This window comes from Syngnathoides biaculeatus, chromosome 6 (assembly GCF_019802595.1).
Source record: "Syngnathoides biaculeatus isolate LvHL_M chromosome 6, ASM1980259v1, whole genome shotgun sequence".
Classification (NCBI taxonomy): Eukaryota; Metazoa; Chordata; class Actinopteri; order Syngnathiformes; family Syngnathidae; genus Syngnathoides; species Syngnathoides biaculeatus.
Genome location: NC_084645.1, coordinates 24,876,229 through 24,889,911, shown reverse-complemented (window position 1 = coordinate 24,889,911; position 13,683 = coordinate 24,876,229). Strand labels below are relative to the sequence as shown.

Sequence of the window (13,683 nt, the reverse complement as noted above, 5' to 3'; positions counted from 1 at the left end):
TGTCAACAGGCGGGGTACACCTAAACTGGTCACCAGCCAATCGCAGGGCAAACAGAGACAAATCACACCTATGGACAATTTAGTGTCAAATTAATGTTGCATGTTTTTGGGATGTGGGAGGAAAGCGGAGTGCCCGGAGAAAAGCCACGCAGGCGCGGGGGGAGAACCTGCAAACTCCACACAGGCGGGGATTGAACCCGAGACCTCAGAACTGTGAGGCCAACGCTTTACCAGCTGAGCCACCGTGCCCCTGAAAAAAAAAAATTATTGTTGTTTGAATTTAAAAATATTGTACCAGTATCTGTGTGAATGCGCAGAATCATTTTGCAGTTTTACATTTTTTTTAAGGGGGGGACTTAAAATAACTGTATTCAACAGAATTTTGACATTAACTGAAAAAAATAAATAAAACATCATGCACATTACAACAAGCCAAAAATAATTGCACAAAAGTACTTAAACTATTCAGCCACATCATTAGGTACACTTGCACAATGTTATCGTCTCATCATTTTTTTAAAAAAAATGTCATTATTAATCATCACCATTGCCATTTCCAAGTGTTGTTTTCAAATCCAGTTCTCACTTTTCACTCCCAACTTGCCCAGAGGGTCTTCCCACTCACCAGTTGGGGGCGCACGTGAGATGAAACATGAGACATGGCTGCGTGGGAGTCTGCATTTTTATTTTACTTTTTTTCAAAACCGCTTCGAGGGAATGTGGAACAAATGTGTTGACCTTCAGCTATGTGGAGAATTCAAACATGACAAATTTGCTCTTATCATGACTGTTGGGAGGGCTAACAACGCCCGAGTGTGAACATTTTTGCACTTATTATCCATTATGATCCTTTTGAATGGATATGAATGCGCAAAACCTTCACCCGAACATTCCCGGACAACACCCAGAAGCAAAGAACGAGCTCTACCCCCCCCCTCCCTCCCTCCCCCCGCTGCCAGCTGCAAGCCTGTAATTCTCCTCACGCCAGACATCTGCAAAACATTTTCCAGCCGCCGCAAAAAGGGCAAAATAGAAAGCTGGAGGCCCCAAGCTGTCATTTGCCCGTGTATAAAAAAAAAAAAAAAAAAAAAGGTCGGCGAGAGCGAGGTGGCGAACATGAGGGGTGGGGACATCGGACGACCAGGACGCCCGGGTCGTAACACATATTTTAGCACGTCTTCATTGACTTGTAAAAACATGAGAAATTCTGTCATTACTTGACATTAAACATGATGCTCTAAGGCAGGGGTGTCAAACTCGTTTTTCTCGCGGCTTCCCCCAGAAGGCCGCTATGACTCCAGAACAAAAATATTTAATCATCTCATCAAATTTACATCATTAATTTATGAAGTAGTTTTGGAATCAGAACTCAAGTTTAATGTGTTTTTCAACGATTCACGTTTGGTAACACAAAATATGCTTGTCATATCTCAACTTTATCATTTATGATATATGACAATTTGAAATTTAAGTACAGATTTTTACAAGAATCGTGGAAATTGACACTCTAGATTTGGCTTCGCGGGCCACATAAAATCGTGTGGCGGGCCGGATCTGGCCCCCGGGCCTGGAGTTTGACGCCTGTGTTCTAAGGCATTTATGTTGACCTTACGGCGGGCCACTTTCGGAAAATGAGACGACCGTGGCACAACGTAACAAAGCGACGTGCCCAGGACGAAACTAAATATGGCCGCGCAAAGTCAAAATGTAGCCGACGTATCTAAAGGCGGGACGGGAAAGTTCTGGTGCAGGAGATGGATCCGGGAAGTATTTGTTGACAGGAAACAATGGACCTTTCCGACCTGTCAATCACTCGTACAGTAATAGCCAATCACATAGCCGCTTTGTCTCAAACCCTTGGCTTGACGCGCTCCTGCCGCCATGTTGTCCCACAAGCAATGCTGGTGGTCACTAGCGTGCGCTTGGAAAAGTTAAGGTTACAAAGGAAAAAAATCTCACTTCCGTGTACATATCCTTGCATGAAATAGTTGAGACCTCTCTGCAGAATTCTCTTGGACAAGTCTGACGCATTTGGGAAAAAACATACCGCAATATCATCTGGAATACGTGACAGAGAATCGACTTCAAACCCGTTCTGTTCAGTCGCCATTTTGGATGTGAGCAGTAAAGCTTGCGGGACATGGTGACTGTAGCTAAGGGGGCGGAGCTTAAGATAGTTAGTCGGAAAGGTCCATTACGATCAGACGTTTGACGAGAGGCAGTATGTACACCCCCCCAGCGCTGACGCCGATTCTAGAGCCATGGGGGGATGAAGGGGGGATTCTTCCTAGCGGGGTGAGGTCACAAACATGCTAGGCATCCACGTTTCATCCAGAAAAAAAAAAAGCCACGACAAAACGTGAGAACAAGAGAGCAAGATTTTGCGACCAACGGCAAGGAAAAGGGGCAAAATCCAACAACGTTGGCTTCGTTTCAGGCAAACGGGGGGCTGGCGCAACGTAAACATGGTGTAAACATAGCTTCAACCGGTTCCTCTGCCGTCGAAATCTTTATATTTGGACGCGGTCGGGATGAAAGGGAAGGAAGGAGTCGACCCGCCCGGGAATTAAAACCTCCCAGGATGCGTCAGTGGCGCTTTAAAAGCAGGGTGGAGGTGCAAGTGGCAGAACCGCAAGAACGCAGCCTCCGCATGGATTGCGGGTCCGATTGGGAAGGGGAAGGCGTGGGAACAGAGGAGCTCGCGTGAATTCTCATAATGACTTAAAAAGTTGAAAAAAACAGAACAAAAAAACAAAATAAAAGGACTCAAACCTCGACTTGTTGTTTTTCTTCAGCGGATTTATTCAAAGTCATCAAAAAAAAAAAAAAGAATAAAGATACAAAAGATTATATACTGCAAACAGGGTATCCCCATAATTCTTTTTTACACAATTTATTTATCTAATAACATAACCAGTTCTCGCTCAAATTATTTTCATGTAATTTTTTTTTTTTTTTTTTTAATTCATTTTGAATTTTAGGCTCCAGCAGTCCGGCGACCCTCGTGAGGATAAGCGGCTAAGAAAATACGTGGATGGATGTTTCGGGATTTTTCCATCAGGGAGAAAACAAAAATCGCAGGACACGTGTGACCGCGATTGCTTGTCAAACGTTTGAGTGAAATTAAATTTTCCATCCATCCATTATCTGAGTCGCTTATCCTCACAAGGGTTAGAGCCTAACTGAGCTATCTTCAGACAGGCTGTCAGCCAATCGCAGTGCGCATGGAATCAAACAGCCAATCGTGCTCGCAATCGCACCAGTTACATTAATTGAAATTTGATTCTTTGTAAAATTGCTAATCTGATGGGAAATTGAGAAATCTTGTATTTTTCAAAACAACTCATTAAAAATTTGCACGCTTAGCAAATCCAATTATTTAGATTTCATATTTTCGATATCGGGGGGCACTTTCTGTACATGCCATCATGATAATACATATAATAATTTGAAATAAATCTTACTGTTTCCTGACAAAAAAAAATTATTTTGTGGATATTTCAGCTCCGTATTGCAAACGCGCCCTGGGTAAGACATCGTTAAAAATGAATTTTTTGGGCACAATTTGTCTCCATGAATAAAAATGTTTCCAAACAAAAGTCTGAATCGGGTTAAGTAGCGGGAGTTCTCATTCATATGAATAAATACAATAAATAAAATGAACAATGAACATACTTGAAGAGGATCGAGCAATAGAAAAATTTTTGATCCTAATTTATCCTGAATATTTTCAAATTTTGCTCAGGGCTTTTTTGAACACCGCCATATTTGCGATTTGTCATTTGCAGTTTTGCCTAATTGCGCATTTTTGGACCACCTAGCCTCTGTTATTTAGAGAAAAAAAAATTGCTGCGGCGCCATCTAGAGGCTCATTTACGTTAAACTGAGGGGTGGAGCTTCATTTAATGAGTCCATTGTTTGGTCTAACAAAAAAATGGCACTCTGCTGCCATCTTGTGGTTTCTTGTATGCAATTACAAAGCTTTTTTTGTTTGTTACATAAATATCGCGCTCCAGCCACATCACTTGCCATCATAAAATCATCCGAAAGCTGATTGGCCGGCTCAGCACAAAACCGGACCTCCGGGACGCCGGACTACCTGCAAACGACGCCGCGGTATCGTTTCCCCTTTCAAATCGAATCAAATTGGCCGATTGGTGTGAAAAGTTGGCAGCCGGGTCGTTCCGTCCCGTCCGTCTACCAGCTGAAGAGTTTCAGGAAGTTCTGCAGGCCGTCTTCTCCCAGGAAGTCGAAGGAGCCCTGAGAGGAACCCAAGTGGACCAGCAGGAGCACGAGCAGGACCACGGCCAGGAGAGGAATCAGCAGGTTCCAGCCGGCCGCCAGGATGTTGTACCACTTGGCTTTGTCGGAGCACTCCTGGGCCAGCTGCAGGTTGCCCTGGGTCTTCTGGTCCCGGGCCTGATCGGTCACAACAGTCAGCGCTCGTTACTTTTTTCGTCCTCTCCAGATGAGAAGCCGACGTGGCAAACGGCGTGAACGGAGAGCGACGGGCGCAGCCGATACGAAATGTCTAAAATGCCGCGTTTTTGTGATATTCAATTTTAAGAAATGAAACTAAGAGAAATGATTTCAGAACTTTTGCTTTTTGGTTAGAACAACTGATTTTTAATCTTTTGGAGAGACATAAAACTAAAGAACTGAAGTGAAGTGGAGGAGTTCAAGTATGTCGGGGTCCTGTTCACGAGCGAGGGAAGACTGGAGCGGGAGATCGACAGACGGATCAGGTTCGGCGGACTTTGTATCGGTCCGTTGTGGTTAAAAGGGAGCTCGGTTGAAAGGCGAAGTTCTCAATTTACCAGTCGGTCTACGTTCCTACCCTCACCTATGGGCACGAGCTGTGGGTCGGGACCGAAAGAACGAGATCCCGGATCTGAGCGGCCGAAATGAGTTTCCTCCCTTAGAGATAGGGTGAGAAGCTCGGCCATCAGGGAGGGGCTCAGTGTCGAGCAGCTGCTCCTCCGCATTGAGAGGAGCCGGATGAGGTGTGGCCGGGGCATCTGATTCAGATTTCTCCCGGACGCCTCCCTGGTGAGGTGTTCTGGGCACGTCCCACCGGAAAGAGACCCCGAGGACGACCCAGGACACGACCCGAACCAGTGATGAGCAGTAATAGTACGAAAAAAAATGGATTGTCTGATGAAAACAAGGTAGAATGTTTTTGGGCCCAAATTTCTCAAACACAACACTACTCATCACCAAGAGGTCATTTAGGGATAATCTCCGGGTTCTGGTGAGAATTTGGGTTTTTCTGATGGTTTAATCTAATAACATGTTACTACTGATATTCATTTATTGCCTGGGTATGGGATAAGATTTATGAAACACAATTTCCGGCCGATAAGCCGCAGCTTTTTTCACACACTTTCAACCCTGCGGCTTATGTGGTGATGCGGCTAATTTGTGCTAGCTTTAGCACGGCGCTACCGTTACCACCAGCGTTAGCGTAAACTCCTGCTGTGTACCATTTTTCTTTGCAAATATCTTATGTTCCAATGTGGGCAGTTGTGGCTTTTACACAAGTGCGGATTGCGTATGTCCCAAATGGTATTTCCTTTGCAAATGTACTGCGTGAGGCTTATAATCAGGTGCGCTCTCTAAGACGGAAATTACGGTCATTTTGAGGACCTGAGCGAGGGGCAATTGGAAAAATAATGAGGAAATTACATTTTATTCAACCAGTTTTATGGAGGTTGGGGTTTTAGTCCCGGTCACGAGACTTTTCGCTAAGAACGCAGCGGCCATACTTTGCCCACCCCCTCCGGGTTAGGACTTGAGTTAGGGTGAGCCGGCAACGTGAGTTTAGCTTTTGGGTTGGGACTGGTGACCTGCTTCTAGGTTAGGTCTGGGTTTCGGGTTTCTCCAAGCAAAAGAATCTCTTTTCAGTCGTTTAATTACTGCTCTTTTGAAGCCTCTCAGGTTCAAGGCCGTTACAGCGGTTGAGTTCTGGACCAGTCCGGGCTCCTTCTTCTCCTCCTTCTTCTTCTTTTTCCTGCGTCTCTAATTTCTCTTGCGCGCTCGCCCACCAGGAACGTGGCAGTTACGCCATTTTTAACTACCCGGACTAAGCCGCTCAGAGTCTTTAATTAGCAACCCGTGGCCAGTCGCTGGTGCTTGACAACCTTTCTTAACTTTTGTCGTTTCTTCTTGCATGTAAAGCGATTTTCATTTTTTTTTTGTCGTTCTTTTGAAGGGTTCATTTCTGGGACTCGCACGCAATCCGTTTTTCCAGTTTATGCTGCGCGACAACTGTCGAAATTCACGATACGTTTTCCGTTAGCGTCGTCGCATCACCGCTTATGTCATTTTAAACTTTCTACAGGATAACGAAAGCAATAAAAAAATGTTGCTAAAAGTATTGTTGTGAAGACCCTCGCAATAGAACAAAAACCACTTAAATAGACCACGGACGGGGAACACGTTTGCCACCAGTCCGCAGAGGGTCTCGCGACATGCTAGCGGAATTTTCTGCCCACCTTGATGGAGTACAGGAGGGCCATGAATCCCAGGCAGCAGAAGTTGACGTACAAGGTGTTGCACAGGGACCAGAAGATGTAGTCCCGAGGCGGGTTCTTGCCCGCCTGGCCCATGTTGACCACGGTGGAGCCGGCCGGTTTGCGGGCGGACTTGCAGTTGGTGAGCGGGGTGCAGTCGGAGGGGAAGTTGTAGGAATGGCTGTACGAATGGTTGTCCATGGTTCCGTCGCCTGGCGAGCGAGCGAGCGAGCGAGCGAGGAGATGGAGAGGAGAAAAGTCCCCCCGCCCCCCCGGGCCAGAGGCTTATATGGGCCGGTGAAAAGGGAGGCGACGCGTGGTCAAGTGCGCGTCTGTCATTATGCGGTCAGCCCGACAGAACCTAAAATAAGCAACAGCCGGCAAACTTTGAGGGACTGGACGGAATTTCTCTTCCCCCCCTTGAACAAGTTGAACGCGCAGGTGGACGAAAAACGGCGTCGGGAAAGACCTTCACTCCTCTCTCATCCGTTCTGTCCATCTTATCTTCGTTTTTCGGCTGTGTGCCATCTATCCATTCACCTGACCGTCCTTCCTTTTGGGCCATTCTTCCGGCCATCCCTCCTTCCCTCGTTCAAAGTCCTTTCATGCGTCTGACTGTCTTGTCTTGCATTTCAATGTTGAATTGAATATTGAATTTCATTTCGATCATCCATCCATTTCATTTTAGCCATCCCGATGTCCATCCATCCATCCATCTCATTTTTGCCATCCATCCATTTCATTTTAGCCATCCCAATGTCCATCCATCCATCCATCTCATTTTAGCCATTCCAATCTCCATCCATCCACCATCCATCATCCATCCGTCCATCCATCCATCGTTAGTTCACGCTCAGATTATCCCGTCATCCAACCTTATTCTTTCAGTACGCACCCACTCATCCATGTAACATCCTCTTTCTTTGGTGTCCTTGTAGCATTCAACTACCCACCCATCTACCTTTCCATGTCATTCACTCTTTTCTTTTTTTAAATCCAGGCTTTCAACAACAGCACCCCCTGCCTGTCGGTTACGGTTAGTTTCAATATTATTTCTTATTGATGAAATATGACACGGCAGTTTTAGCGTCCACCCTTGTTCATTTTTTTTTTATTCCAGTTTTAAACAGTCAAATACGGAATGGTGTGCCGACGTGTTTTACGCTGGCGGTTTCGCCGGGGGTGGGAACGCTTTATTTTCATATTCCTTGTAGGCAGCGGTTGAGGGGGGGGAAGAAATACTTATCTAACATTTTAGTAAATATTATTTTGATGGGGAACATCTTAAACGTTTCAAATCCACTTTCCACTAAAGGTGCTTAAAAGAGAAACTAGCAGAGGATGGTTTCGATCCATCGACCTCTGGGTTATGGGCCCAGCACGCTTCCGCTGCGCCACTCTGCTACACGAGAAACTCGCTGTTCCAAACAAAATTTGACACGGGAACCACGTGTTTCTTGGCCCATTTTTTTTTTTTTATTGTGCTTACAACGAGAGACCGCAACAATAACGCAAATACATATGTTGCAAATTATCAGGATTTTGCGGGTGACCTCGGCGTCAGAAACGTTCACACAGTTCTTGTGCTGGATTTCATAATTTGTCCAATGCACGTGTGTGTGTGTGTGTGTGTACTCGCAGGAGACCACCTTGAAATTTAGTGGATGAGATGTGTCACAATGTAAATATAGAGTGAAAATAAGACGATTATAACACACATGAAAAGGGCAAAAATGACGGTGGCGGCAATGTTGAGGCACTTGGCGGTGGAGCCCAGTTTTCGGGCCCCCTCAAGGTCTCCCAACACCTTCCGGTCTCTGGCCTGAAAACCGACAGCAAAATGTACAAGAAATATTTTGTAAAACATCAATGCATTTAAAAAAAAAAAAAAAAAAAAGAGGTGTAAACTAACAACAGAAAACATCTTTTAACTATACAGTCCATTTAAAACAAAATAAGTAGCATGTTGACACGCCGAATTCGAGTTAGTGACTTTTTATTATATAATTATTGTATTCTTAACATATAAAGGCATCCGGGGTAAAAATTGTGCCAAACAAATATGTGCGTTCATCTGAGATGGCAAGCTGTGGCGACCCCTAACGGGACAAGCCGAAAGAAACTTACCATTACATTTTGCATTTAGCTAAAATACATGTAAATGTACTTCATTCTGTTGAATAGTTTTCAAACATCTAGTATGCAATTCATTTGAAGTTAATTATTTACTATATATATATATATTTTTTTTTTTTTTGCTGTATATGGTGGTGCCATAAAAAGTTGGGACGTATGACAGACGTGGTCAGGTAATTTTTCTTTTTTTGTGTGAAACCATGTGTGTGAACATACGGAAGCGTATTACTGCCACACACAAAAAAAAGGTCGCATTTCACATATTCAAGTATGTTACATAATATAGTAATAATAATAATTACGTGAAAAGTTTAGTTTCAAAAGCTGTTTGAACAGACGAAAAGAAGAGGGGGAAAAAAAACCCGAATTGCAAATATTCATAAGAAAACAACTGGCGATGGTGGCTCACCCTGACGGAGAAGACGAGCGCCGCGAGTCCCAAGCAGAACGGATTCAACATGTAGACGAAGGAGCAGATGGAGTAGATGATGTAGTCGGGCGGACGCCGCGGGGTCTCGCCGACCGGGGGCCCCGCGGCGGGGGCCCCCGCAGCGCTCACGCTCTGCATCGGGACTGCCACAGAGGAGTCGGCTGGCGGGTACATTGCGGTGAGCGTCGCAACCCTCGACTCAAACACACTGACTTTTCTTCCGAATCGTTTTTTTTTTTTTTTTTTTTTTTTTTAAATGCTAACAGGAAGAGAAGTGGCTGATTTTTTTTTTTTTTTTGATCCAGCTCAAAAAGGAAGCAACACGAAGAACAGTTACAATGTGTCGGAAAAACTATTTCCCCATAGGAAATATTGCAAATTCATTCAGTCCAGGCCAATGTAAAACCTTGAATAATTATGTTTGAAGAAATGTTTGATACATTTTAGCCAGACAAGATACAGTGAAGAAAATAAGTATTTGAACACCCCGCTAAATTGCAAGTTTTCCCACTTCGAAATCATGGAGGGGCTCTGAGAGATCATCTGAAAAGAAAAATCCAGAAATCACAATGTAGGATTTTTTTCATGATTTATTTGTGCGATACAGCCGCAAATAAGTATTTGAACGCCTGAGAAAACCAATGTTAACATTTAGCACAGTAGCCTCAGTTTGCAATTACAGAGGTCAAACGTTTCCTGTAGTTGTTCACCAGCTTTGGACACACTGCAGGAGGGATTTTGGCTCAGTCCTCCACACAGATCTTCCAGACATCAGACAGATTTCTGGGCTGTCGCTGAGAAACACGGAGTTTCAGCTCCCTCTAAAGATTTTCTAATAGGTTTAGATCTGGAGACTGGTTGGGCCACGCCAGAACCTTGATATGCTTCTTCCGGAGCCACTCCTTGGTTTTCCTGGCTGTGTGCCTCGGGGTCATTGTCGTGTTGAAAGACCCAGCCACGACCCATCTTCAATGCTCTGACTGAGGGAAAGAGGGTGTTCCCCAAAATCTCACAATACATGGCCGCGGTCATCCTCTCCTTAATACAGTGCCGTCGTCCTGTCCCATGTGCAGAAAAACACCCCCAAAGCATGATGCTACCACCCCCATGCTTCACAGTAGGGACGGTGTTCTTGGGATGGAACTCATCATTTGTCTTCCTCCAAACACGATTAGTGGAATTATGACCAAAAAATTCCATTTTGGTCTCATCTGACCACAAAACTTTCTCCCATGACTCTTCAAAATCACCCAAATGGTCATTGGCAAACTTAAGACGGGTCTTCACATGCGCTGGTTTCAGCAGGCGAACCTTCCGTGCCGTGCATGATTTCAAACCGTGACGTCTTAGCGTATTAGCAACAGTCACCTTGGAAACGGTTGCCCCAGCTCTTTTCAGGTCATTGACCAAGTCTTGTTGTGTAGTCCTGGGGTGACTCCTCACCACTCTAAGGATGACTGAGACCCAACGAGGTGATATCTTGCCTGGGGCTCCACTCCGATTGAGATTGACAGTCATGTTTAGCTTCTTCCATTTTCTAACGATTGCTCCAACAGTGGACCTCCCCCCCCCCCCCACCAAGCTGCTTGGCAATTTCTCCGTAGCCCTTTCCAGCCATGTGGACAATTTTGTCTCTGGTGTCTCTGGACTGCTCTTTGGTCTTGGCCATGTTACACGTTTGCGTCTTACTGATTGTATGGGGTGGACAGGTGTCTTTATGCAGCTAACGACCTCGCACAGGTGCACCAGATTTAGGATAAGATGGCGGACTAACAGGTCTTTGAGGGTCCGAATTCTAGCTGATAGACAGGTGTTCAAATACTTACTTGCAGCTGTATCACGCAAATAAATAGTGAAAAAAAAAACAATACATGGTGATTTATGGATTTTTCTTTTTAGACGATCTCTCTCACAGTGGACACGCACCTAGGATGAAAATCTCAGACCCCTCCATGATTTCTAAGTGGGAGAACTTGCAATATAGAAGGGTGTTCAAATACATTTACAGGGGAAAAAAAAATAAGTATCTAGGATGGGCTGCAGCACCCGGGCGACCCTTGTGAGAATAAGCGGCTTTGATTGTGAATGGATGGAGATAGAGAGAGAGAGGGAAATAAAACAAGACAAATAAAAAGATGCTGATATGGATTTGATTATTAAAAGCAGTTTTATGTCTCAATCTGTTAATTAGGCAACATTACAAATACACAAAAACCACCACTCAGTATTTTGAACTCGTCTCAAATTTTAAATGTGCAGTACCCCTCAACATATTCACGGAGAGAAGAGTTTCCTGGCATGTTAGCGTAAAGCTGATTATGGCATTTTGTATTTGGTTCGAGGCGGTTCAATCCGGTATGAGATCAAAGCAAACATAAGTAGTACGAGTTTTACGCGTTTTCTCGAGAAGGGATGGGGGTGCCGTTGAATACGTTGTTTTTTCCGCGGCAACGGATGTGGTTAGGACGGAGTTCGCTGACATTCAAACTGCTCCCACGGCGACGATCAACAACAATCATGATTGTTCAGTGAGACCGATGAAGGCACAAATCGGCAGATGACTTTCATTATTTTGACTTGAAGCCTCGTTAGCATTTTCTTGGTTTATGACGCGTTACCCCTTTTCCTTTCTTGGAAGTTATTATTGCGACCACGTGTCGAGCTCCCGCTGGAAATGCGATTACATCTTAGATGAAGCGGCGACGGCCGACGCTCCTGGACGGCTGTACACGTGAACAGCGTTCTAAGAGACAAAGAGAGAAGGGGGGAAGTGATGTAAAGTCATATTACCATAATTCCCGGCCTCCGGAGCCTCGCCGAGTACATTTGTAAAGGAAATACCATTTGGTACATACATAGGCCGCAGCTGTGTAAAAGCCGCGAGTGCACACATTGAAAAAAGATATTTACAAAGACGGTACACAGAAAGAGTTTACGCTAACACTAGTGCTAATGGTAGCGCCGCGCTAAAGCTAGGGCTAAAGGTAGCCCTAACGCTAGCGCTAAAGTCAGGGCTCAGCTACCTTTTTGAGGCTGAGGGCTACTTCATGAGCAGCGAGGGCTACGTGACCTGTTTGCGACAAATTTCAGACTCAGTTCATCACACGTACAGAAAATATTTTTATTTTAATTTATTGTAGTAGATGACATTGCAGGTATTTTAAAATTTTAATTCACGTAAGCAATTCAGATTCAGAACTTAAAGCACAAATAATAGTAACAATGGTATTTTATAGAACATACCTCGCGAGTGCCTTATATGGTCCTCGCGGGCTACTGTTCGCCCACGGCCACCGTGTTGGTGACCCCTGGGCTAGTACTAATGCTAGAGCCACGCTAGCTAGCACTGTGCTAACGCTAGCGTCACGCTAAAACTAGTGCTAAAGCTGTGTAAAAGCCGCAAGTGCTCACATTGAAACGAGATATTTACAAAGACGAAACACAGAAAGAGTTTAACGCCACGCTAGCACTAGTGCTAACGCTAGCACTAGTGCTAACAGGGCCGGTTAAAATGAAACTTAACTGGTAAATATCACTGAGACACGCCAGTAACACAGCAGCAACACGCTAGCACAGCACCAACACTATCGCAGTGCTAACAGGGCTGGTAAAAGTCACTTCCTCGGGACATACATTCCACCAGTCTCATTCTTACCTTTTCCACTCAAGTGCCCCTTTGCGGCCGTTAGAAATAAAATCCACAGATTAGCCGCATCGCCGCATAAACCGCAGGGTTGAAAGCGCGTGAAAAAAAAATCACTGCTTGTAGGCCGGAAATGCATAATATAACATAATACATTAGTCTGCTAAAATGTATATTCATAGTACTCCAAGGACTGCACAAATTGGGATGCTAGTGAAATGTCGATCTTTGGAGTGGTTTTACCTTCTGGGCTTCCGCATTGTACTTGTTGAGAAGACTCTGAACCCTGTTTGCGTAGTCTGGATGGACCGCTTTCAGGTTCTCGACCTGGAACGAGCACAGAACACAACTTAAGACAGGTCCAGACCCGGGGGAACTTCGGGATGGTTTAGGGTGCGGCGCTCCCAGCCAGCCAGGATACATGTAAAAAATTTGCACATTTCATTTTAAATGTACCGTTTATCTAATTCAAAATTAATATACGGCTATTAAGCACGAAAGTTTGCCCCCCCCCCCCCCCCCCCCGGAACTATTTGCACTTACCATGCGTTTCTGGATGAAGAGCTGCGCCCCCTTCAGGTGGCCCGCTATGTTCTGACAAAGTCTCTGACGCTCCTCGTCGTTCAGAACCTGCGTGTAGAAGTCACGAACCTGCAACGGGGGCACACGACCACGTGTCAAAACGGTTCAAAAAGTGACTTGTTCGAAAACCGAATCGATGTTTCCCATTAAAATGAATGGAAAAAGAAAATGCGTTCCAAGCCTAAAAAAAAAATTGGCATTTTAAAATCATATTTTTTAGCTTTTCCTGATAATAAACTGCATAGTAGATAGTGGAGTAGAGCGGTGTTCGAGTAGATTTTCGTTCGAAAAAAGCAAAAAAATCTTAAAATTTTCGTTTAAAAAAAGGGGACGTTCGAAAACCGAGGCTTTACTGTACTTATCACAGTAGGCTTTACAAG

At 44.7% G+C, this 13,683-nt stretch overlaps 3 protein-coding genes and 1 non-coding gene across 4 annotated transcripts in view; all 4 read right to left on the bottom strand.

Annotated features, from left to right (window-relative positions):
* Positions 1-2,860: 2,860 nt before the first annotated feature.
* On the bottom strand, positions 2,861-6,739 carry LOC133502236 (interferon-induced transmembrane protein 5-like). Its single transcript, XM_061822794.1, has 2 exons — positions 6,495-6,739; positions 2,861-4,419 (listed from the first exon to the last, which is right to left on the bottom strand). The coding sequence occupies exons 1-2, from the start codon at positions 6,711-6,713 to the stop codon at positions 4,198-4,200; spliced, it is 441 nt and encodes a 146-aa protein (XP_061678778.1). The 5' UTR covers positions 6,714-6,739; the 3' UTR covers positions 2,861-4,197.
* A 1,105-nt stretch (positions 6,740-7,844) lies between these two features.
* On the bottom strand, positions 7,845-7,916 carry trnam-cau (transfer RNA methionine (anticodon CAU)). The gene has a single exon. It is a non-coding gene; the product is annotated as a tRNA-Met (tRNA).
* Positions 7,917-7,950: 34 nt separating this feature from the next.
* Positions 7,951-9,324, bottom strand: LOC133502552 (dispanin subfamily A member 2b-like). The gene is made up of 2 exons (XM_061823462.1): positions 9,058-9,324; positions 7,951-8,334 (listed from the first exon to the last, which is right to left on the bottom strand). The coding sequence occupies exons 1-2, from the start codon at positions 9,250-9,252 to the stop codon at positions 8,170-8,172; spliced, it is 360 nt and encodes a 119-aa protein (XP_061679446.1). The 5' UTR covers positions 9,253-9,324; the 3' UTR covers positions 7,951-8,169.
* Positions 9,325-11,222: 1,898 nt separating this feature from the next.
* cat (catalase) overlaps positions 11,223-13,683 on the bottom strand; it is an 18,246-nt gene continuing 15,785 nt past the window's right edge. Inside the window, exons 11-13 of the mRNA XM_061823458.1 lie at positions 13,265-13,372; positions 12,965-13,048; positions 11,223-11,821 (exon numbers count right to left, since the gene is read on the bottom strand). Coding sequence (XP_061679442.1) covers positions 11,759-11,821; positions 12,965-13,048; positions 13,265-13,372 — 255 coding nt within the window. The 3' untranslated portion in view covers positions 11,223-11,758. The remainder of the gene's footprint in view (positions 11,822-12,964; positions 13,049-13,264; positions 13,373-13,683) is intronic.

Excerpts from the sequence above, each read along its gene's own strand:
- LOC133502236 (XM_061822794.1), bottom strand. The coding sequence starts at position 6,713 with ATGGACAACCATTCGTACAGCCATTCCTACAACTTCCCCTCCGACTGC. Across the intron at positions 4,420-6,494 it reads CCCTCCTGTACTCCATCAAG|GCCCGGGACCAGAAGACCCA; the intron begins GTGGGCAGAAAA and ends GTGACCGATCAG.
- LOC133502552 (XM_061823462.1), bottom strand. The coding sequence starts at position 9,252 with ATGTACCCGCCAGCCGACTCCTCTGTGGCAGTCCCGATGCAGAGCGTG. Across the intron at positions 8,335-9,057 it reads CGCTCGTCTTCTCCGTCAGG|GCCAGAGACCGGAAGGTGTT; the intron begins GTGAGCCACCAT and ends GTCGGTTTTCAG.